Source organism: Salvelinus sp. IW2-2015, linkage group LG5 (assembly GCF_002910315.2).
Source record: "Salvelinus sp. IW2-2015 linkage group LG5, ASM291031v2, whole genome shotgun sequence".
NCBI classification, from domain to species: Eukaryota; Metazoa; Chordata; class Actinopteri; order Salmoniformes; family Salmonidae; genus Salvelinus; species Salvelinus sp. IW2-2015.
Window position 1 is genome coordinate 19410993 of NC_036844.1, and position 26456 is coordinate 19437448.

General features: G+C 41.9%; 1 protein-coding gene across 1 annotated transcript in view; it reads left to right on the forward strand.

Moving 5' to 3' along the window:
- Positions 1–26456, forward strand: part of rgs3a (regulator of G protein signaling 3a) — a 108125-nt gene that overhangs the window by 33772 nt on the left and 47897 nt on the right. The window contains exon 2 of the mRNA XM_023987698.2: positions 10098–11000. Within this exon, the coding sequence (XP_023843466.1) occupies positions 10098–11000 (903 nt within the window). The remainder of the gene's footprint in view (positions 1–10097; positions 11001–26456) is intronic.

Consider the following 26456-nt stretch of genomic DNA (forward strand, 5'->3'; position numbering starts at 1 on the left):
AAAATATCAATTTCATGAAATCACAAGTCCAATACAGCAAATGAAAGAAACATCTTGTGAATCCAGCCAACATGTCCGATTTTTAAATGTTTTACAGCGAAAACACAACATATAATTATGTAGCTCACCACCATATCTCCAAAAAACACAGCCATTTTTCACAGCAAAGATAGCTTCACAAAAACCCACAAATAGAGATATAAATGAATCACTAACCTTTGACAACTTTATCAGATGACAGTCATATACATCATTATACAATACATTTATTTTATTCGATTATGTGCATATTTATGCCACAAATCGTGGTTTACATTGGCGCCATGTCAGAATGCTCCAAATAGCCAGAATAATTACAGAGAGCAACATGAAATACAAAACTCATCATAAAACTTTGATGAAAAATACATGTTGAACATATAATTAAAGATAAAACATCTTTGTGAACCACCAAACGTCCCGATTTTTAAAATGGTTACAAGCGAAAACACAACATATATTATGTTACTCACCACAATATCCAAAAACACCACCCCATTTTTCACAAAAAGATAGCTTCACAAAACACAAAATAGAATAAAATTAATCACTAACCTTGAACAACTTCACAGATGACAGTCATATGACATCATTATACAATACATTTATGTTTGTTCGATTATGCAATTTATAGCCACAAATGTGTTTAACATGGCGCCATGTTCAGAAATGGCTCCAAAATAGCGAAAGAATTACAGATACCACGTACTACGAAATACTAATCTTTCATCAAGTTTATGATACATGTTTAACATATAATTAAAGATACACTGGTTCTTAATGCAACCGCTGTGTTAGATTTAAAAAATAACTTATGTAAAAAGCACAGCATGCAATAATCTGAGACAGCGCTCAGCCATTCCCGCCATGTTGAGTCAACAGAAATACGAAATGACATCATAAATATTCCCTACCTTGATCTTTCATCAGAATGCAGTGCCAGAATCCTAGTTCGACAATAAATCGTTTTTTTTTATAATGTCCATTACTTCTGTCGAATTACAACTTTGGCTAGCATGGTGTGTCACTGGTCCATAGAACTTACGCTAATGAACGAAAACTTCAAAAAGTAATATTACAAATCGAATAAACTGGTCAAGCTCAGTTGAGAATCAATCTTCAGGATGTTTTCTCATATATATCCAATAACGTCCAGACGGAGCATTTCTTCATGTCTATCTAACGCATTGCAGACAAGGACATCACATGCGTAGTGTGCGTGGCCAAGAACTGACAATATGCCTGACCTGTCACTCCAAACTCTCATTCGTCCCACAACAGGCTAGACGCTTCATTCACGTTCTACTGCCTGTTGACATCTAGTGGAACGTATGAAGTGCATACAGATCCAAAATATAAGCGCATTGAATAGGCGATGCCTTTCACAGCGACCCATTCAGAATTTTCACTTCCTGTTTGAGTTTGCCTGCCATATGAGTCTGTTTTACTCACAGATAAATTCAAACAGTTTAGAATCTCAGGATTTTTCTATCCAATAGTAATAATAATAGGCATACCATATGATCTAGGACAGAGTACGAGGCCGTTTAATGGGCACCGATTCATCCAAAAGTGAAAATGTCGCCCCCTAGTTATAAGAATTTTTTAAGCCTTGCCAACACTTTGGAAGTATGCTTGTTGTCATTGTCCATTTGGAAGACCCATTGCGACCAAGCTCTAACTTGACTGATGTCTTGAGATGTTGGTTCAATATATCCATATATTTTCCTACCTCATGATGCCATCTATTTGTGAAGTGCACCAGTCCCTCCTGCAGCAAAGCACCCCCAAAACATGATGCTACCACCCCTGTGCATCACGGTTGGGATGGTGTTCTTCGGCTTGCAAGCGTCCCCCCTTTTTCCCAAACATAACGACGGTCATATGGCCAAACAGTTCTATTGTTTCACAGACCAGAGGAACATCTCCAAAAAGTACGATCCTTGTCCCCATGTGCAGTTGCAAACCTAGTCTGTTTTTTATGATGGTTGTGAGCAGCGGCTTCTTCCTTGCTGAGTGGCCTTTCAGGTTATCCGATATAGGACTCGTTTTACTGTGGATATAGATACTTTTGTACCTGTTTCCTCCAGCATCTTCACAAGGTCCTTTGCTGTGTTTCTGGAATTGATTTGCACTTTCGCATCAAAGTACGTTCATCTCTAGAGACAGAAACGCGTCTCCTTCCTGACGGTATGACGGCTGCGTGGTCCATGGTGTTTATACATGCATACTATTGTTTGTAAAGATGAACGTGGTACCTTCAGGCGTTTGGAAATTGCTCCCAAGATGAACCAGACTTGTGGAGGTCTACAATTTTTTTTCTGAGTCTTGGCATATAAATTTGATTCCCATGATGTCAAGCAAAGAGGCACTGAGTTGAAGGTAGCCTTGAAATACATCCACAGTTACACCTCCAATTGACTCAAATATAGTCAATTAGCCTATCAGAAGCTTCTAAAGCCATGACATAATTTTCTGTAATTTTCCAAACTGTTAAAGCAGGTCAACTTAGTGTATGTAAACTTCTGACCCACTGGAATTGTGATACAGTGAATTATAAGTGAAATAATCTGTCTGTAAATAATTGTTGGAAAAATTACTATGTCATGCACAAAGTAGATGTCCTAACCGACTTGCCAAAACTATAGTTTGTTAACAAAAATTTGTGGGGGATGAAAAGCATTTTAATGACTCCAACCTAAGTGTATGTAATCTTCTGACTTCAACCGTAACTCTTCAGATATTTTAATATCTGATCAATTAGTCTTCTATTAATGAATTATTCTTTACCTCACGTCAGTCTCATCTAACGTCGTAAATTGTTGGTTATCTGCCGAACTCAGCTTTACTATAGAATCATCCATACACCAATTGGCTTAATCTTATTTATTAACTAACTAAATAATCACAGAAATGCATAAACAAACAAACAGTAAATATTGGTTACTAACAATGATAGGAAAGATTCTCTAGTGGGCTAAACCGATATGACAGCTTGGTGGACAAAGGGAAGGGTGTGACTGAAAAGAGCGGGAAACAAAATGGATTCATTACACAGTCTATAATATATACATTGAAATGCTAATCCTTCACACATGAACGGCCACTCATTCGAGAATAATTGCATGTACATATTTACGATGTAGGTCATTGTTGTCTTCTCTGTGGATACAGGTCCGTCTGCTGAGAGTTTCCGAGTCTCTCTCTCTCTTTGTTTCCCTGAAATCGAGTCTTTCATTGTAGAATGGAAATTCAGAGTACCAATCAGAAATTTTCTCATAGAATAGATGTTTCGGCAGTTTGTCGTATTCACATCCCAGGTTAACATAATCTAGCTGCAGACTAGTAATTAGCTCTAAGATTTGCTCTTATTCTGTAGATCGATAGTCTCAGAGTTGAACCATTTCTAGCCGTGTAGCCAATGCTCCATGGTATGGTTTTCTAGTCTTGGTACTCAAACCTGTGTCACCTAGCTTACACCGAGGGTTGCTGGTCTTAACTATTCGCAATCACAGCTCACGCTGTGGTTTGCTTAGTCTGGAGAGATTTTCTTCGGAGGGGCTTATATTCGTAACAGTAGAAAGAGGTGGTTCCATGATGCCAGTATATGTCTGTGCTCACGGGGGCGGGCCAATGACTTAGTTAAACTTCAAAGGAAAGAACTTCTCTCACATTAAAGGTTTAACATCACATTACATCATTTCACAAATAGTTCATCTTCTCATTCTATTATACAAGAGTTAGATGCAAAACCCCATAATTGAAAATATACACATTCAGATATATAGTTTATGTGTGTTTCCTGTCCTCTCTAGGTCACCAGATGAAACACACTTGTCATACCTGTCCCTTAAGTGTTCATGGACCATCCCCACCTTCTCACAAGTGACATATTTTTCATTTCCCATTTTGGGATTTGGATCATACATTACTCGAATATACCGTATGCACATTATCCCCTCTGGTTGTGACTATTAATAGTCCAAACCCTTTGTCTTTAAGACATGCAATTATCATGTTCATCCAATTGCAATGCTGTAAACATGTGTCTAGAAAATATTCACATTGCCTTGTGTGGGGAAGAGAATGCATAGAAGATGGAATCCCAGTAACTTTAAAAGTTGAATGAATTAAGGTGTTGATATGACATAAGACACCATGCATGACTACAAGAAGTCCCATATTTCCCAAAACTATTCATCTCAAAATCCACAATAAATGATCTAATATACACATTGTAAGTGTCATCATCAATCTAAGCATTTTAAACATGGTTCTTAATGCAACCGCTGTGTTAGATTTAAAAAATAACTTTAGTAAAAAGCACAGCATGCAATAATCTGAGACAGCGCTCAGCCATTCTCCGCCATGTTGGAGTCAACAGAAATACGAAATMACATCATAAATATTCCCTTACCTTTGATCTTTCATCAGAATGCAGTGCCAGGAATCCTAGTTCGACAATAAATCGTTTTTTGTTTTATAATGTCCATTACTTCTGTCGAATTAGCAACTTTGGCTAGCATGTGTTGTTCACGTGTCCATCCAAATTTACGCTAATGAACGAAAACTTCAAAAAGTAATATTACAAATCGAATAAACTGGTCAAGCTCAGTTGAGAATCAATCTTCAGGATGTTTTTCTCATATATATCCAATAACGTCCCAGACGGAGCATTTCTTCATGTCTATCTAACGCATTGCAGACAAGGACATCACATGCGTAGTGTGCGTGGCCAAGAACTGACAATATGCCTGACCTGTCACTCCAAAGGCTCTCATTCGGTCCCACATCAGGCTAGACGCTTCATTCCACGTTCTACTGCCTGTTGACATCTAGTGGAAGGCGTATGAAGTGCATACAGATCCATAAATATAAGGCAATTGAATAGGCGATGCCTTTCACAGCGACCCATTTCAGAATTTTCACTTCCTGTTTGGAAGTTTGCCTGCCATATGAGTTCTGTTTTACTCACAGATATAATTCAAACAGTTTTAGAAACTTCAGAGTGTTTTCTATCCAATAGTAATAATAATATGCATACCATATGATCTAGGACAGAGTACGAGGCCGTTTAATTTGGGCACCGATTCATCAAAAGTGAAACATGTCTGCCCCCTAGTTTAAGAAAGTTTTTTAAGCCTTTTTGCCACAACTTTGGACAGTATGCTTGTTGTCATTGTCCATTTGGAAGACCCATTGCGACCAAGGCTCTAACTTGAGCTGATGTCCTTGAGATGGTTGGTTGCAATATATCCATATAGTTTTCCTTACTCTGAATGCCACTCTATTGTGAAGTGCACCAGTCCCTCCTGCACCCAAAGCACCCCCAAACATGATGCTACCACCCCTGTTGCTCACGGTTGGGATGGTGGTTCTTCAGGCTGGCAAGCGCCCCCCTTTTTCCTCCAAACTAACGAGCGTGTCATTAATGGCCAAACAGTTCTATTTTTGTTTCATCAGGACCAGAGGACATTTCTCCAAAAAGTCGATCCTTGTCCCCATGTGCAGTTGCAAACCGTAGTCTGTTTTTTTTATGATGGTTTTGGAGCAGCGGCTTCTTCTTGCTGAGTGGCCTTTCAGGTTATTCCGATATAGGACTCGTTTTACTGTGGATATAGATACTTTTGTACCTGTTGTTCCAGCATCTTCACAAGGACCTTTGCTGTGTTTCTGGAATTGATTTGCCACTTTCGCTATCAAAGTACGTTCATCTCTAGGAGACAGAAACGCGTCTCCTTCCTGAGCGGTATGACGGCTGCGTGGTCCCTGGTGTTTTAAATGCATACCTATTGTTTGTAAAGATGAACGTGGTACCTTCAGGCGTTTGGAAATTGCTCCCAACGGATGAACCAGACTTGTGGAGGTCTACAATTTTTTTTCTGAGGTCTTGGCTGATAAATTTTGATTTTTCCCATGATGTCAAGCAAAGAGGCACTGAGTTTGAAGGTAGGCCTTGAAATACATCCACAGGTACACCTCCAATTGACTCAAATGATGTCAATTAGCCTATCAGAAGCTTCTAAAGCCATGACATAATTTTCTGTAATTTTCCAAGCTGTTTAAAGGCATGGTCAACTTAGTGTATGTAAACTTCTGACCCACTGGAATTGTGATACAGTGAATTATAAGTGAAATAATCTGTCTGTAAATAATTGTTGGAAAAATTACTTATGTCATGCACAAAGTAGATGTCCTAACCGACTTGCCAAAACTATAGTTTGTTAACAAGAAATTTGTGGAGTGGATGAAAAGCGAGTTTTAATGACTCCAACCTAAGTGTATGTAATCTTCTGACTTCAACTGTAACTCTTCAGATATTTTAATATCTGATCAATTAGTCTTCTATTAATGAATTATTCTTTACCTCACGTCAGTCTCATCTGAACGTCGTAAATTGTTGGTTATCTGCACGAACTCAGGCTTTACTATAGATCATCCATACACCAATTGGCTTAATCATTTATTTATTAACTAACTAAATAATCACAGAAATGCATAAACAAACAAACAGTAGATATTGGTTACTAACAATGATAGGAAAGATTCTCTAGTGGGCTAAACCGATATGACAGCTTGGTGGACAAAGGGAAGGGGGTGTGGACTGAGAAAGAGCGGGAAAGACAAAATGGATTCATTACACAGTCTATAATTATATACATTGAAATGCTAATCCTTCACACATGAACGGCCACTCATTCGAGAATAATTGCATGTACATATTTACGATGTAGGTCATTGTTGTCTTCTCTGTTGGAATACAGTCCGTCTGCTGGAGAGTTCGTCCGAGTCTCTCTCTCTCTTTGTTTCCCTGAAGATCGAAGTCTTTCATGTTAGAATGGATAATTCAGAGTACCAATCAGAAATTTTCTCATAGAATAGATGTTTCGGCAGTTGTCGGTATTCACATCCCAGGTTTACATAATGTCTAGCTGCAGACTAGTAATTAGCATCTAAGATTTGCTCTTATTCTGTAGGGATCGATAGTCTCAGAGTTGAACCATTTCTAGCCGTGTAGCCAATGCTCCACATGGTATGGTTTTCTAGTCTTGGTACTCAAACCTGTGTCACCTTAGCTTACACCGAGGTTTGCTTGGTCTTAACTATTCGCAATCACAGCTCACGCTGTGGGTTTGCTTAGTCTGGAGAGGATTTTCTTCGGAGGGGCTTATATTCGTAACAGTAGAAGAGGGTGGTTCCATGATGCCAGATCATGTCTGTGCTCACGGGGGCGGGCCAATGACTTAGTTAAACTTCAAAGGGAAAGAACTTCTCTCACATTAAAGGTTTAACATCACATTACATCATTTCACAAATAGTTTCATCTTTACTCATTCATTTTATACAAGAGTTAGATGCAAACCCCATAATTGAGAAATATACACATTCAGATATATAGTTATGTGTGTTTCCTGTCCTCTCTGAGGTCACCAGATGAAACACACTTGTCATACCTGTCCCTTAAGTGTTCATGGACCATTCCCACCTTCTCACAAGTGGACATATTGTTTCATTTTCCCATTTTGGGGATTTGGGAGTTCACCACGTGAAATCCTTGTTTCACTCTGTGGTCTCTCTCTCTGCATGAAAAGGGGGAGAAAGTCTCTGCCAGGAATTTACGACCTGAGATAACAGAACCTGGGTGTTGGAAAGAGTGAGAGAGGGGGAGGCACGATCTACACCCAGAATGGGCCACGTCATGACAGTTCAGTGCTTCTTTCTTCCTAGGGATAAGGATGAGAGAGAAAAAATAGAGGGGGGTGACAGCAACAGACAGAGACACAGAGCGAGGGATTATTTGTAATTGAAGAAGGGTCTAATGGTTCTGTTTTGTTCTCTCAAACTGCCCTGGGCTTCTATGATAGAAGGAAGGAGCAGCCCCAGCTAAGTGTTTCTCAACACAATTATTTTGACTGTCCTTTATATTCCTGCTCTCCCTCTCCGCTCCTATTTTCTTCTGCTACTTTCTTTTCTCTCTTTTTTGCCCTACTCCTCCTCTCTTCATCCACCCATCCCATCTCATGTTTCCATTTAGCTCATGTGATGCTACACCGGGAGAGTAATGAGGGTGGTGCTAGTGGTCTGATAGCGTAACGCTAATCATTGATGACCTACCTGTGCTCCGCTCTTCTCCTCCCCTCTCCTCCCCAGTCCTCTCCTCAGTAACACGGAGAGCTTTTAGCCCGTCAAGGGTCTCTTTCATCCTCCTCTCTCAATACTCTCAACCTCTGTCCCCTCTGCCTTCAGATCAGCCACGGGAGAGAAAGAGAGAGTAATGACTTCTTAGCCAACGGCCACAGAAGCACATGACAGTGCTGAACAAAGCTGAAATGAATTAGGTTGAGTTGTGTTTTTGTGATTGAGTGTTTCGACCATTCTTTTTTCACTGGATATGTAGAGATTTTCTTGTGAATGACACTTGAAGGGAATTGTGTGTGTGTGTGTGTGTGTGTGTGTGTGTGTGTGTGTGTGGGTGTAGGTGTCCCAGTACGGTAGTAGATGGTTCTGTTAGACTGGGCTCTGAAATGGAACATGTGTGTCTGACAGGACAGGTGGCTCCTTTGTGTCTCCTGCCATATCTCCACTGGAGAGGGAGGGAGAGAGTGTATGTGTGTAAAAGAGAGATAGAGAGAGATACTGAAAAAAAGAGAAAGTGTGTCTGTACATGCGTCTGCGTTTACGCATTTACCATGGTCTTACAGAAGTTTATAATCAAACCTTGTATCATTCTATCTATTTAAAATCTCAGCTTTACTTTTTCAACCAAATAATGCATACAAATGCAGTATTTGATGTTTAAAACATGACAGGGTCAGAGCACGGACTATTAGGATTACTATCAGAAGAATTGTGGATTGTATTTTCCCTTGACATCCAATCTGATAGTGCCCTCACTTTTCCTTGCCGTCTATTGGTCTTTCTCTCTCTCTCACCCCTCTGGTTCAGAGGAGGGAAGAGAGAGAGAGAGAGAGAGAGGATAGAGTGAAAGATTATGCTCCAGAAAAAATAAGTCCTCGGTTTTCCATCCTGTTTTTCTCTAAGCTGCCCTATCTCTTATAGGTGTGTCTCTTATAGGTGTGTCTCTTATAAAAGTGCAATTCACTGTAAAAATAGCAGCCCCCATCATCATCAGTCTGTAGCTGGTGAACTGTACAATGAGGCCCTCTCTCAGCAAGGGAAGCCTACCATCACAGTGTGTTCCAGAGTGTCTTTCTTCTTCTTGTCTTTCTTCATTTCATGTGGCTCCTCTTTCGTGGCTAAAGTCAACAATTCTCCACATACACCCAGAATCACTGGCTTCACCTTTACCAGGACGTTGTTGATAGTTGGTATTGAGCCATTAGTTTCTTAGGCATGTAACACACTTCACAGGTCAATAGGATAGGAATGGATTGCTGTCAATAGGACAGGATTTAGATCAGGCCTGGTCTGGGTATAGGCTTGTTTCTCTATTGATCGGACAATACTGGATGTGTCTTAATAGCTTTTTAGTGATTGGGAGCATTTCAGCATGGCTCTGGTTGACTGTCGATGGGTTTCTTTGATTGTTTTATCTTCTCCTTATTTGACATGTTTAATTGATGCAATTCAAATGTTGATGCCTTGAATTGTCAGTAGTGAAGTGCATGGCACCAAAACTGAATTAGCTGAGGGTACACATTTTTGATTTAGCCCAGCACTAATAATTGTGAAATGTTCTAATCTCTCTGTCTCTCTGTCTCTCTGTGTGTCACTGTGTGTCTCTGTGTGTCTCTGTGTCTCTGTCTCTCTCTCTGTGTGTGTCCTCTACCTATGTGTGTGTCTTTGTGGTTGATAAGGTGTGGAAGACAGGTCACTTTTGGATCCCGCTCCTGTTAGGTTTTGATTCACTGCTTTGGTTCACGGCTGGGCTGAGGTTTAAAAGTTGCAGGTGGGGCAAGAGGGAGGGAAGAAGGAAGGGAGGTAGCAGGACGGGACTGCATAGCATCATGGGTCTCCAGAGACTCATGCTCCTTTCTTTCTCTTTCTCCTTCATTCTCTCTCGCTCTCTCTCTCTCTTTCTCTTTCTCTGTCTCCAGATGCTTGAGCCCAAAGTGGACACCCCTCCATGTGAGCTGGGAGTAGGCCTACCCCTGCCACGGGGCTCCGAAGAGGACCTCCTTTACCCCTACCCTTCTAGCCCCTCAGTGCCCCTGACTCTGGGCAGCCCACAACCCTCTGAGCCCCTCACGACCTTGGAGGAGGTCTATACCCCGCTGGGTGACGAAGAGGAGCACAAGGTGCCCCCCACCCCGCCCCCCTCCACCGAGGGAGAAGACTGCAAGAGCATGGAGGGCACCGAGCCCGAGATCTGGAGGGATAGAGAGGAGGAGGAGGAGGAGGAGGAGAGGAAGGGTGAGGAGGAAGGAGAGATAGAGGAGGGTGGGGAAAGAGAGATGGAGGAGCGAGGAGAGGCGATTCCCTCAGCGACGGATGACGAGGCCCCGTCAGACCCCCCCGACACCAACGCCCCCCCCTCCTCCTCTTCCTCCTCCTTCATCATTCCCGAACTCCGCCTAGACCGCTCCTTCAGCGCCGATGCTCTCTCCTCGCCCAACACCGACGAAGAGTACGACGAGGATGATGAAGACGATGAAGAAGAAGATGATGATGATGATGATGAAGAAGATGACAGCGATGATGCCTACCCAGAGCGCCGCGACAGTAAGCGCCGTAGTATGGTGGAGGGCTCTGCCTGCGAGAAGCATGGCGGCCGGCTGAGCGTCCAGAACTCACTGTGGCGCCGCACGCATAGCGAGGGCAGTCTGCTGCAGGACCCACGCTCTACCTGCTTCACCTCAGACAACACCATCAACTGCCTGGACGCGAGCCACGGGCACAAGGGAGGCTGGTCGCTGCCCTCGCCCAAGACCCTGAAGAAGGAGCTGACCAAGAACGGAGGCTCCATGCACCAGCTCTGCATGCTTTTCTCTGGCAGGAAGGTCAGTACAGAACCATGCTTATACACACACACATAAACACATACACCAACGCACGCACACACATGCACACACACACACATTCAAATGCATGCATAGACACACACATGCAGACTCACACACACAAACACACAGATGCGCACACGTTTTAAAGTATTGGGTCGATATAACCCTGATCACACAGGAAAAGTCAAGTATTCACTGTAAATAGTTTTATCATGAGTCTTTTTGTATGTTCTGTGATACCATGTATGGCTTAGTTTGTCATGCGATGGGTTTATAGGGAAGACTACCTGTTTCCATTTTAGAGATTGGGCGCTACCCATTGGTGAAAATGAGAACTTCAACTTTAGAAAATCTCATTATAGTTGAGTTTGCAGTATTCAACTTTGTCCACTAGAGGGAAAGCAGTGTCCGCTTCTCTTATTCAATAAAAGCACAGGAGCATAACCTCATCACAACAATGATACACAAGCTGTATTATTCCATGTGGTAGCCCTTGTGTTTTTTGGGTTTTACTATCCTTGTGGGGATCAGAAGTCCTCACAAGAATATTAAAACAAGGAAAATTCAGACGGTCCCCACAAGGGAAAAGGCTATTTTAGGCCTAGGGGTTAGGTTTATGGCTACAATTAGGGTTAGGGGTTACAATTAGGGTTAGGGGTTACAATTAGGGTTAGGGGTTAGCGTTAGGGTTCGGATTAAAGCGCAGACATACCAGTACGATTGTCAAACATTTGCCTACCGACGGACAGTACTTAGTGCCTCTGAACAGAGTGTTGGCAGTCAATATCTTATGATGTAGATTCCAGGTTGGCAAACTAGCTAATGTTTTTTATTTTTCTTTAGGGGGTGGATCAGCTTTAATATTGCAGATATTTTGTAGCTTCCATCAATGTAATTGTCTGCATAATCTGCATATTTATATACAGTGGGGCAAAAAAGTATTTAGTCAGCCACCAATTGTGCAAGTTCTCCCACTTAAAAAGATGAGAGAGGCCTGTCATTTTTATCATAGGTACACTTCAACTATGACAGCCAAAATGAGAAAAAAAAATCCGGAAAATCACATTGTAGGATTTTTTATGAATTTATTTGCAAATTATGGTGGAAAATAAGTATTTGGTCAATAACAAAAGTTTATCTCAATACTTTGTTATATGCCCTTTGTTGGCAAAGACAGAGGTCAAACGTTTTCTGTAAGTCTTCACAAGGTTTTCACACACTGTTGCTGGTATTTTGGCCCATTCCTCCATGCAGATCTCCTCTAGAGCGCTGGGGGCAGACTTTCAACTCCTCCAAAGATTTTTCTATGGGGTTGAGATCTGGAGACTGGCTAGGCCATCCAGGACCTTGAAATGCTTCTTACGAAGCCACTCCTTCGTTGCCCGGGCGAGGTGATTGGGATCATTGTCATGCTGAAAGACCCAGCCAGTTTCATCTTCAATGCCTTATGGTAGGCTTTGTTACCTTTGGTCCAGCTCTCTGCAGGTCATTCACTAGGTCCCCCCGTGTGGTTCTGGGATTTTTGCTCACCGTTCTTGTGATCTTTTGACCCCACGGGGTGAGATCTTGCGTGGAGCCCAGATCGAGGGAGATTATCAGTGGTCTTGTATGTCTTCATTTCCTAATAATTGCTCCCAAGTTGATTTCTTCAAACAAGCTGCTTACCTATTGCAGATTCAGTCTTCCCAGCCTGGTGCAGGTCTACAATTTTGTTTCTGGTGTCCTTTGACAGCTCTTTGGTCTTGGCCATAGTGGAGTTTTGGAGTGTGACTGTTTGAGGTTGTGGACAGGTGTCTTTTTATACTGATACAAGTCAAAAGGTGCCATTAATACAGGTAACGAGTGGAGGACGGAGGGGCCTCTTAAAGAAGAAGTTACAGGTCTGTGAGAGCCAGAAATCTTGCTTGTTTGTAGGTGACCAAATACTTATTTTCCACCATAATTTGCAAATAAATGCATTAAAAATCCTACAATGTGATTTTCTGGATTTTTTATTCTCATTTTGTCTGTCATAGTTGAAGTGTACCTATGATGAAAATTACAGGCCTCTCTCATCTTTTTAAGTGGGAGAATTTGCACAATTGGTGGCTGACTAAATACTTTTTTTGCCCCACTGTACATATACCCACATATATATACAAATACACACACACACACACACACAACACACACACACACACACAACACACACACACACACACACACACACCACACACACACACACACACAACACACACACACACACACACACACACACCAACACACATTATATATTATATAATATACATATATTATATATATACAGTGGGGAGAACAAAGTATTTGATACACTGCCGATTTTGCAGGTTTTCCTACTTCAAAAGCATGTAGAGGTTGTAATTTTTATCATAGGTACACTTCAACTATGAGAGACGGAATCTAAAACAAAATCCAGAAATCACATTGTATGATTTTTAAGTAATTATTTGGCATTTTATTGCATAACATAAGTATTTGATACATCAGAAAAGCAAATTAATTATTTGGTAGAAAACCTTTGTTTGCAAGTACAGAGATCATACGTTTCCTGTAGTTCTTGACTAGGTTGCCACACACTGCAGCAGGGATTTTGCCCACTCCTCCGCCTACAGATCTTCTCCAGATCCTTCAGGTTTCGGGGCTGTCGCTGGGCAATACGGACTTTCAGCTCCCTCCAAAGATTTTCTATTGGGTTCAGGTCTGGAGACTGGCTAGGCCACACTAGGACCTTGAGATGCTTCTTACGGAGCACTCCTTAGTTGCCCTGGCTGTGTTGTTTCGGGTCGTTGTAATGCTGGAAAGACCCAGCCACGACACATCTTCAATGCTCTTCTGAGGGAAGGAGGTTGTTGGCCAAGATCTCGCGATACATGGCCATCCATCCTCCTCCTCAATACAGTGCAGTCGTCCTGTCCCCTTTGCAGAAAAGCATCCCCAAGAATGATCTTCCACCTCCATGCTTCAAGGTTGGGATGGTGTTCTTGGGGTTGTAACTCATCGTTCTTCTTCCTCCAAACCACGGCGAGTGGAGTTTAGACCAAAAAGCTCTTATTTTTGTCTCATCGAACCACATGATCTTCTCCATCCTCCTCTGGATCATCCAGATGGTCATTGGCAAACTTCAGACGGGCCTGGACATGCGCTGGCTTGATCAGGGGGCCTTGCGTGCGCTGCAGGATTTTAATCCATGACGGCGTAGTGTGTACTAATGGTTTTCTTTGAGACTGCTCTCTTCAGGTCATTGACAGGTCCTGCCGTGTAGTTTTGGGCTGATCCTCACCTTCCTCATGCAATTGATGCCCCACGAGGTGAGATATTGCATGGAGCCCCAGACCGAGGTTGATTGACGTCATCTTGAACTTCTTTCCATTTTCTAATAATTGCACTAACAGTTGTTGCTTTCTCACCAAAGCTGCTTGCCTATTGTCCTGTAGCCCATCCCAGCCTTGTGCAGGTCTACAATTTTATCTCTGATGTCCTTCACAGCTCTCTGGTCTTGGCCATTGTGGAGAGGTTGGAGTCTGTTTGATTGAGTGTGTGGACAGGTGTCTTTATATACAGGTAATGAGTTCAAAACAGGTGCAGTTAATACAGGTAATGAGTGGAGAACAGGAGGGCTTCTTAAAGAAATACTAACAGGTCTGTGAGAGCCGGAATTCTTACTGGTTGGTAGGTGATCAAATACTTATGTCATGCAATAAAATGCAAATTAATTACTTAAAAATCATACAATGTGATTTTCTGGATTCTCTCTCTCCGCTCTCTTTTTTTTTTCCATCTCCCCCACAGTTGAAGTGTACCTATGATAACAATTACAGACCTTTACATGCTTTGTAAGTAGGAAAACCTGCAAAATCGGCAGTGTATCAAATACTTGTTCTCCCCACTGTATATATAATATATATATTTAGAGGTCGACCGGATTATGATTTTCAACGCCGATATCGATACCGATTATTGGAGGACAAAAAAGGCCGATACCGATTAATCGGCCGATTTTTTAAATGTATTTGTGATAATGACAATTACAACAATACTGAATGAACCTTATTTTAAACTTAATATAATACATCAATAAAATCTATTTAGCCTCAAGATAATCTATTTAGCCTCAAATAAATAATGAAACATGTTCAATTTGGTTTAAATAATGCAAAAACAAAGTGTTGGAGAAGAAAGTAAAAGTGCAATATGTGCCATGTAAGAAAGCTAACGTTTAAGTTCATGAGAACATATGAAAGCTGGTGGTTCCTTTTAACATGAGTCTTCAATATTCCCAGGTAAGAAGTTTTAGGTTGTAGTTATTATAGGAATTATAGGACTAATTCTCTCTATACCATTTGTATTTCATATACTTTGACTATTGGATGTTCTTKTAGGCACTTTAGTATTGCCAGTGTAACAGTATAGCCTCCGTCCCTCTCCTCGCTCCTACCTGGGCTCGAACCAGGAACACATCGACAACAGCCACCCTCGAAGCAGCGTTACCCATGCAGAGCAAGGGGAACAACTACTCCAAGTCTCAGAGCGAGTGACGTTTGAAACGCTATTAGCGRGCACCCCGCTAACTAGCTAGCCATATCACATCGGTTACACCAGCCTAATCTCGGGAGTTGATAGGCTTGAATTCATAAACAGCAGAGCTGCTGGCAAAACGCACGAAAGTGCTGTTTGAATGAATGCTTACGAGCCTGCTGGTGCCCACCATCGCTCAGTCAGACTGCTCTATCAAATCATAGACTTAATTATAACATAATAACACACAGAAATACGAGCCTTAGGTCATTAAAAACTTCTTCTTAATAGGGAGCGCCATTTCCACTTTGGGAAATAATTGTGCCCAAATTAAACGGCCTCGTACTCTGTTTTAGATCATATGATATGCATATTATTATTACTATTGGATAGAAAACACCCTGAAGTTTCTAAAACTGTTTGAATTATATCTGTGAGTAAAACAGAACTCATTTGGCAGGCAAAGTTCCAAACAGGAAGTGAAAATTCTGAAATGGGTCTCTGTGACAGGTCTTGCCTATTCAATTGCCTTGTATTTATGGATCTGTATGCACTTCATATGCCTTCCACTAGATGTCAACAGGCTGTAGAACGTTGAATGAGGTGTCTAGCCTGATGTGGAACCGAATGAGAGCTTTTGGAGTGACAGGTCAGCCATATTGGCAGTATTTTGCTACGCAGTTGGGAACGCCATATCTTTGTCTGCAATGCGTTAGGTAGACACGAAGAAATGCTCCGTCTGGGACGTTATTGGATACATACGAGAAAAACATACTAAAGATGGATTCTCAACTGAGTTTGACCAGTTTATTCGACTTTTATTATTAGTTTTTGAATTTTTCGTTCCATGCGCCAAACGTTGATGGACACTTGAGCTCCACCATGCTAGCCAAAGTTGCTAATTCGACAGAAGAAATGGATATTATAAAACAAAACAACGATTTATTGTGGAACAAGGATTCCTGGCACTGCATTCTGATGAAAGTTCAGCAAAGGTAAGAGAATATTTATGATGTTATTTCGTATTTTTGTTGAATACGTTGACTCCAACATGGCGGAGAATGGCTGAGCGCTGTCTCAGATTATTGCATGCTGTGCTTTTTACTAAAGTTTTTTTTTTTTTTTATCTAACACAGCGGTTGCATTAAGAACCAGTGTATCTGTAATTCTATGTACAACATGTATTTTTCAGCAAAGTTTATGATGAGTTTTTCGGTTAGATTACGTGACTCTCTAAAATTTCTCCGGACAATTTGGTACATTTTGGCGCCATACTCACAATGTAAAACCAGGATTTGTAGCTATAAATATGCACATTTTCGAACAAAACATAAATGTATTGTATAACATGACGTTATAAGACTGTCATCTGATGAAGTTGTTCAAAGGTTAGTGATTAATTTTATCTCTATTTGTGGGTTTTGTGAAAGCTATCTTTGCGGTGGAAAAATGGCGGTGTGTTTTTGGATATTGTGGTGAGCTAACATAAATATATGTTGTGTTTTCGCTGTAAAACGTAAAAAAAATCGGACATGTTGGCTGGATTCACAAGATGTTTATCTTCCATTTGCTGTACAACATGTATTTTTCATAAATTTTTTATGATGAGTATTTATGTATTTCACATTGCTCTCTGTAATTATTCTGGCTGTTTTGGTGCTATTTGTGATGGTGGCTGCAATGTAAAACTACGATTTATACCTCAAATATGCACATTTTCGAACAAAACATAAATGTATTGTATAACATGATGTTATAAGACTGTCATCTGATGAAGTTGTTCAAGGTTAGTGATTAATTTTATCTCTATTTGTGGGTTTTGTGAAAGCTACCTATGCGGTGGAAACATGGTGAAAACATGGCCATGTGTGTTTGGCTATTGTGGTGAGCTAATATAAATACATATTGTGTTTTCGCTGTAAAACATTTTAAAAATCGGAAATGATGGCTGGGTTCACAAGATGTTTATCTTTCATTTGCTGTATTGGACTTGTGATTTCATGAAATTATATTATATGATATCCCTGTCGCGTTAGGCTAGGCTATGCTAGTCAGCTTTTTTGATGAGGAGGATCCCGGATCCGGGAGGGAGACTCATTAGAGGTTAACAAGACATTTGTGGAGTGGTTGAAAAACTAGTTTTAATGACTCCAACATAAGTGTATATAAACTTCCGACTTCAACTGTATATATATATACCTTCCATTATTATTCCCCACAAACCCTACCACCCCTCCCCTAATTGGAGTAAACTAATACAAAATAACACTTACTGTAGGCTTCTACTTCCAGCTTATACATACTATATATATTTTATGGACACAATCTATTTTACAATTGTTTGTTTTTAGTCCTGGCCTTCCTCTACTTCTGATGTCCATCCAGTTTGATTTATATTTGTCATATATTTGTAACTGTACTTTTTCACAACATTTCTGAACCTATATACATTTTACAGACCCCGTATGTTTTACATTTGTTATCTTGTTGTTACTAGTCCCACCCTTCAGCTCCATTCAACCCCTCCCATCTATCTCTTAACACCATCCACATTGGATTTCTATTTGCCATATATTTTCCAACTGTGCTGTGATGCTTCACAAAAGTTCTGAACATTTCTATTCTCATAGTTTCTACAGATTGTAAATTAAAGATAAACATTTTTGCTCAACTAATTATTATATTATTGATCGATTGACTATGACTTTTCAAATCACCCAGTATTGCTATCTAGGTAAATGTTGCAATTCTTCAGCCATTCCTGGACCTGTGACCAAAAACGAGTTACATATGGACAGTACCAAAATAAATTATCTAATGATTCTGCCTCCTCACAGCAGAATCTGTGGAGCTGGGGAGGTTGTATCCCTCATATATATAACATTCTATTGGTTGCAATAATTTAAATTGAAAAATGTGAAGTTTTGAATCTGGCGTTGTTTTGCGTGTCAATTCATAAACCACGTGACATGGAGTCGGTACATCGAAAATCTCTTCCCAACTATTTTGCAATTAATATGGCACAGCTGTCAATTTTTTGGTCCTTAAATGAAACTGGTATATATTTTTATTTATCACAATTTTCTTTAAACAATTTTGGTCTTTAATGCAGGGCTGACAGACAAGTTCCTTACTTTTTCCCCCTTCCACTTGCCTCTTCCTTCTTTTGCGGTAATGCTGCAATTAGATGGTTGTAATTGGGTAGAGCAGACATTTTCATATATCTGTATTTGCTGCATGTGTGACTCCACCAGTCCTATTTATGATATTATTTACAAAGATTATACCTTTTTTAAAATAGAAAAATATATATTTTTAAATCAATTAGTCTGTTTGAGTTTAACCACAATATTTGTTGTATTATTTGTTCTGTATTTTCAGGTGGATTAAACTGAAATTGCAACCAACTTTCTATGGCTCGTTTAAAAAATAACAATATTTTGGAGATTATTAGCCTACATTGCATATGAAGTGTGACTGGCTCATGATGGATGTCCTGAGAAAATGCTAAAATGTTTTCCTGTTTGTTGTCACTCCTGTTGGCTCCCCGACGTGGGGGTTAGTGCTCTCTGATTGGCTCAATATCAAGTTGTTGGCCACTGACGAGCATTTAGATTCTACAAGTAGAAACAGCAGGTTTCGGGCCAGCTAGCAGCAGGTCCCTCTTTTGTTCCAGCAAGAGATGGAACGGCCTACCACTGTAATAACTATCTATCGGCAGTGAGATGTCTTTCATGCTTTAGAGTTAGGGTTAGGGAAAATAGGATTTTGAATAGGAATCTATTTTTTGATCCCCACAAGGATAGTAAAACAAACGTGTGTGTTTAGGAGGGAGAAAGAGAGAGCAGGATAAAGGGGTAAGAGAGGCAGGAGGTATGGTTGTGTACTGAAATAGTTTTTGTATACAAAATGTATGTGTTTGTTGACCACTTCTTGATGGTCTTGGTTGTCCATTAACACAGCATATTTACAGGTCAAACAGATCTGCTGGCCAGTAGTGTGACTGTCTGCTGTTAGTGGGTGGTAAATAAGTATCTGAGAGCACAGCAGAGGCTATGGAGAAAGGGAGCTTTTTTCCAGCTGATAAGGAGAGAGCGAGGGAAGGAGAGGAGAGAGCGATAGAGGAGAGTGAGTGAGAGCATGAGTGCAAGTAAGTGTATGTGAGCAATATAGAGAGAGACAGTGTATGTGAGCGATATAGAGAAAGACCTCTAGTGGAAGCTTTAGCTGCTGGTCCGATAGGGAGCCTTAAATGGCGTTGTGTTCTCTGCATGGATGGAAGGAGGGAGGGAGGAATGTAGCTACTGTAGTGGGCTCAGCCTATTGGTCTTGGCAGATTCTGGGGGTAATTTGACTACTTATTGGCGTCATCGACCCAGCTCTACAGCTGTGTTTCTATTATTTAAAAGGATGTCAGCCCCTCACATTAAATCATGTCATCTCTAGGTTAGGGATCTAGATTGTGTGTGTGTTTCTCCTTTCACCTCTGACCCACATGGTTTTACAGGCCTATTGAAGGCAGGCTAACATCCATACATGAAAAATGCTGAACACATGCACTGTATTTACTCTCTGACACTTCCAGTGCCAAGTGGCACCCAACTCAGCTTCACATCCAGTAAGGCACTGTTTTTTAATGTGCTGCTGCTGCCCTCACAAGTCTAGCCAGTGACACAATCAATCACAGAACTCTCAACCCTGCACATCCATGCACATAATATTGTTCACCTTACTACATTTTTTTCATTAATATGAATATGAACAAATTATGAATTTCAAGTGTGATGTAAAGCTTCTGTCCACCTGTCCTTCCTTCCTTCCTTCCTTCCTTCCTTCCTTCCTTCCTTCCTTCCCTATATTTACATGTACATTTAAGTAATTTAGTATAGACTCTTATCCAGAGCGACTTAGTTAGTCCATTCACCAATAAGATAGCTAGGTGGGTGCTCCGTAGGCAAGAAGGTCTTGTAGAGGATGCGAGCTTCGACTGGAAGCCAGTTTAGTGTGTGGAGGAGTGGTGTGACATGGGAGAACATGGGAAGGTTGAAAACCAGGCGGGCTGCAGCGTTCTGGATAAGTTGCAGGGGTTTGATGGCACAAGCGGGGAGCCAACAGCGAGTTGCAGTAGTCCAGATGGGAGATGACAAGTGCCTGGATTGGGACCTGCATCGCTTCCTGTGTGAGATAGGGTCGTACTCTACAGATGTTGTAGAGCATGAACGACAGGGTGGTGTCCGGGATCACGGCAAGGTTCTTTGCACTCTGGGAGGGTGACACTATGGAGTTTTCAACTGTGAAGGAGAGGTCTTTGAGCCGGCAGGCCTTCCCCGGGAGGAAGAGCAGCTCTGTGTTGTCGATGCTAAGCTTGAGGTGTTGAGCCAACATCCATGGTGAGATATCTGCCAGGCACGCAGAGATGAGTGTCGCCACCTGGGTGTCAGAAGGGGGGAAAGAGAAAAGTATTTGAGTGTCATCCGCATAGCAATGATAGGAGAGACCATGTGAGGATATGACAGAGCTGAGTGACTTGGTCTATAGAGAGAAGAGGAGAGGGCCTAAAACCGAGGCCTGGGGGACACCAATAGTGAGAGTATGGGGTGCAGATCTTCTCCACGTCACCTGGAAGGAGCGGCCTGCCAGGTAGGATGCAATCCAAGAGTGTGCAGAGCCTGACACCCAGCCCTGAGAGGGTGGAGAGAAGGATCAGATGGTTCACTGTGTTGAAGGCAGCGGATAGATCTAGGAGGATGAGAACAGATGAGAGAGAGAGTCAGCTTTGGCAGTGTGAAGAGCCTCCGTGACACAGAGAAGAGCAGTCTCGGTTGACTGACCCGTCTTGAAGCCTGACTTATTAGGGTCAAGAAGATCATTTTGAGAGAGTGAAAACGAGAGAGTTGATCAGAGACAGCACGCTCAAGTCTTTCGGAAAGAAAATAAAGCAGGGATACAGGTCTAAAGTTTTTAAAGTCAGATGAGTGGAGTGTTGGTTTCTTGAGGAGAGTAGCGACTCTGGCCATTTTGAAGTCAGAAGGGATGTAGCCAGTGGTCAGGGATGAGTTGATGAGGTAAGTGAGGAATGGGAGGAGGTCTCCAGAGATGGTCTGGAGAAGGGAGGAGGGGATGGGGTTGAGCGGGCAGACCTCACTAGATGCAAGATTTCATCTGGAGAGAGAGGGGAGAAAGAGGTTAAGGCACAGGGTACTTAGTTCTGTGTGAGTGGGACCAGTGGACTCAATAGTGAATGAGGAGCGGATGTTGTCAATCTTCTATTCAACGTGGTTGACAAAGACGTCAACAACTTTGGGGAAGGGGGTGGATGATTTAGGGAGGAGAATGTGGAAAAGAGTTTCCTAGGGTTAGAAGCTTGAAATTTAGAGTGATAGAAAGTGGCTTTAGCAATGGATACAGAGGAAGAGAAAGTAGAGAGGAGGGAGTGAAAGTACGATACAGATGGCAGTAGGACACAGCGTGTGAATGACCCCTACAGTATTACCACATAGCCCATCTGGGTTAAAAACTATTCTCTACATTGGTTTACACCATAGGGAAGTATACCCTGCAGTATCCAACATAGCCCCATGCCTTGTCTCTGTGTACAGTCGTGGCCCAAATTTTGAGAATGACACAAATATTAATTTTTACAAAGTTTGCTGCTTCAGTGTCTTTAGATATGTTTGTCATATGCTACTATGGAATACTGAAATATAATTACAAGCAATTCATAAGTGTCAAAGGCTTTTATTGACAATTACATGAAGTTGATGCAAAGAGGCAATATTTGCAGTGTTGACCCTTCTTTTTCAAGACCTCTGCAATCCGCCCTGGCATGCTGTCAATTAACTTCTGGGCCACACCCTGACTGATGGCAGCCCATTCTTGCATAATCAATGCTTGGAGTATGTCAGAATTGATGGGTTTTTGTTTGTCCACCCGCCTCTTGAGGATTGACCGCAAGTTCTCAATGGGATTAAGGTCTGGGGAGTTTCCTGGCCATGGACCCAAAATATCGATGTTTTGTTCCCCAAGCCACTTAGTTATCACTTTTGCCTTATGGCAAGGTGCTCCATCATGCTGGAAAAGGCATTGTTCGTCAGCAAACTGTTCCTGGATGGTTGGGAGAAGTTGCTCTCGGAGGATGTGTTGGTACCATTCTTTATTCAATGGCTGTGTTCATAGGCAAAATTGTGAGTGAGCCCACTCCCTTGGCTGAGAAGCAACCCCACACATGAATGGTCTCAGGATGCTTTACTGTTGGCATGACACAGGACTGATGGTAGCGCTCACCTTGTCTTCTCCGGACAAGCTTTTTTCCGATGCTCCAAACAATCGGAAAGGGGATTCATCAGAGAAAATGACTTTACCCCAGTCCTCAGCAGTCCAATCCCTGTACCTTTTGCAGAATATCAGTCTGTCCCTGATGTTTTCCTGGAGAGAAGTGGCTTCTTTGCTGCCCTTCTTGACACCAGGCCATCCTCCAAAGGTCTTCGCCTCACTGTGCGTGCAGATGCACTCACACCTGCCTGCTGCCATTCCTGAGCAAGCTCTGTACTGGTGGTGCCCCGATCCTCACACTGAAATCAACTTTAGGAGACGGTCCTGGAGCTTGCTGGAGTTTCTTGGGCGCCCTGAAGCCTTCTTCACAACAATTGAACCGCTCTCCTTGAAGTTCTTGATGATCCGATAAATGGTTGATTTAGGTGCAATCTTACTGGCAGCAATATCCTTGCCTGTGAAGCCCTTTTTGTGCAAAGCAATGATGACGGCACGCATGACAGAGGGATCTCTAGCCTTCGCCTCGTCAACACTCACACCTGTGTTAATGAGAGAATCACTGACATGATGTCAGCTGGTCCTTTTGTGGCAGGGCTGAAATGCAGTGGAAATGTTTTTGGGGGATTCAGTTAATTTGCATGGCAAAGAGGGACTTTGCAATTAATTGCAATTCATCTGATCACTCTTCATAACATTCTGGAGTATATGCAAATTTGTATCCATCATACAAACTGAGGCAGCAGACTTTGTGAAAATTAATATTTGTGTCATTCTCAAAACATTTGGCCACGACTGTATATACCTACACAAATTATGGCGGCTTTTAAAGGAAACATACTTGACCTTCTGAGAGATGTGTGAGTGGCTTGCATCAAGCACAGTTAACTATTTACGGGCAGGGCTTGATTTAGTTAAAAAACACAAAGTCCACAATGTAGATATTTTACATCTCTTGTGGATAGTTTATTTTTATTTTTATGAAGAATGTATTGATTGTTATTTCTTAGAATTGTTTTAGAAAAAAACACCAATATGTTTCGACCAGGTCCATCACCGCCACCTCCCATTGGACAGCGGGAGAAAGGCATTGTGGGATATTTATACCCATCTCCCCCCCGTGGATCACGGCATGTTCTCCAAGGCTGTCAGAGACACCTCGTCATTTAGTGATTGTTGCTCTGTGTTACCAAACATCACACTAGATGAGAAGGATGGAGAAAGAGAGGGGCAAATGTTCTGGTGTCCTCCATCCTTCTCACCTCTTAGCTATGTGGTGTTTACATTTTCCTTTAGTAGTTCTGATTTACATGGTCTGGTCCTCTTTTTTCCGCTCTGCTCTTTTTCTCTGTGTTTGAAGCCTTTAGGCTTCATAAGGACAGAGAGAAAGAGAAAGATAGTTAGAGAGATTGGCACCCACCAAGAGTGAGCTGGACTCAATCTCAATGTGATGACAAAATCACAATGGCTTCTTTTTTTCCACGCGTCACACATGTGCCTGAACTCCTTGTCTACTTCACTTGTAGTGCTGGAATATTTCTTAGAAATGTGTACCTCACATGCAGTTCGTAACATTGACTATGCAATTTGTGTATTAACAAATTTTATTAAATTGAATGATCTGCCACTACACCCTATTACACACAGAACCCAGCCCAGGATATAGCCTAGCCCTCAACAAAGATACATCACACTCATATACAGTCCCTGTCTGACTCAGAGCTGCAGGTTATTTTCAGAGGGTTACACTTGGAATGAGTGTTTAGAAAAGTGCATAGAGAGCATTCCAGGCGACACAGGTGCTGGGGTAATCTGAGTTTACAAGGTCAAGCCATTAAATTGATGGGAGTTGGATCTCTGTTTGAAATCGCTACATAAACACATTCAATCTTAACAAGCTGTGGAAAACAGAATTTTATTGTGTTTACTGAGAGAGTTTACATTTTTCTGTAGAACCACACACGAGGATGCACAGAAACATACATTGCATTCGGAAAGTATTCAGACCCCTTGACTTTTTTTGTTACGTTACACGAAGGGGTGGGCAACTCCAGCCCTTAGGGGCCTGATTGGTGTCACACTTTTCCTCCATCCCTAGCAAACACAACTGATCAAATTGCATTCTAAACTGAAGATCATGATTAGGTGATTATTGGAGTCAGGTGTGTTAGCTGGGGCTGGGGCAAAACTGTGACACCAATCAGTTCCCTGCAGACTGGAATTGCCCACCCATGTCGGTTACAGCCTTATTCTAAAATTGATTCTTTCATAACTCTATACACAATATCCCATAATGGCAAAGAAAAACATGTTTTTAGACATTTAGACATCCAGAGATGTTCAATCGGGTTCTAGTCTGGGCTCTGGCTGGGCCACTCAAGGACATTCAGAGACTTGTCCTGAAGCCACTCCTGCGTTGTTTTTGCTGTGTGCTTACGGTTGTTGTTCTGTTAGAAGTTTAACCTTCGCCCCAGTCTGAGTGCTCAGAGTGATCTGGAGCAGGTTTTGATCAAGGATCTCGCTGTACTTTGCTCCGTTCATCTTTCCCTCAATCTTGACTAGTCTCCCAGTCCCTGCTGCTGAAAAACATCCCCACAGCACGATGCTGTCAACCACTATGCTTCACCGTAGGGATGCCAGGTTTCTTCCAGATGTGACACTTGGCATTCAGGCCAAGGAGTTCTTGGTTTCATCTGACATGAGAATCTTGTTTCTCGTGGTCTGAGAGTCCTTTAGCTGCCTTTTGGCAAACTTCAAGCGGGCTGTCATGTGCCTTCCGTCTGGCCACTCTACCATAAAGGCCTGATTGGTGGAGTGCTGCATAGATGGTTGTCCTTCTGGAAGGTTCTCCCATCTCTACAGAGGAACTCTGGAACTCGGTCAAAGTGACCATCAGATTCTTGGTCACCTCCCTGGCTAAGTCCCTTCTCCCCCGATTGCTCAGTTCTGCCAGGCGGCCAGCTCTAGGAAAAGTCTTGGTGGTTCCAAACATCTTCCATTTAAGAATGATGGAGACCACTGTGTTCTTTGGGACCTTCAATGCTGCAGACATTTGTTGGCACCCTTCCCCAGATCTGTTTCTCGACACAATCCTGTCTCGGAACTCTATGGACAATTCCTTCAACCTCATGGCTTGGTTTTTGCTCTGACATACACTGTCAACTGTGAGACCTTATATAGACAGGTGTGTGCCTTTCCAAATCATGTCCAATCAATTTAATTTACCTCAGTTGGACTCCAATCAAGATGAGAAACATCTCAATGATGATCTATGGAAAATGGATACACCTGATCTCAATTTCGAGTCTCATAGCAAAGGGTCTGAATACTTATGTAAATAAGGTATTTCTATTTTTTATGTTTAATAAATTTGCACTTTCTGTTATGCACTGTAAACATGTACAAACATGGTGGTATGCTTACCACAAACAGACAACATACACAACACACACACACACACACACACACACACCACACACACACCACACACACACACACACACACACACACACACACACACACACCAACCACACACACACACACACACACACACACACACACACACACACCACACACACACCACACACAAAGGCAGGCACACTCTCAGCTGGAAACATCCTTGCAGCCCATGTTACAAAATAAATACAACTT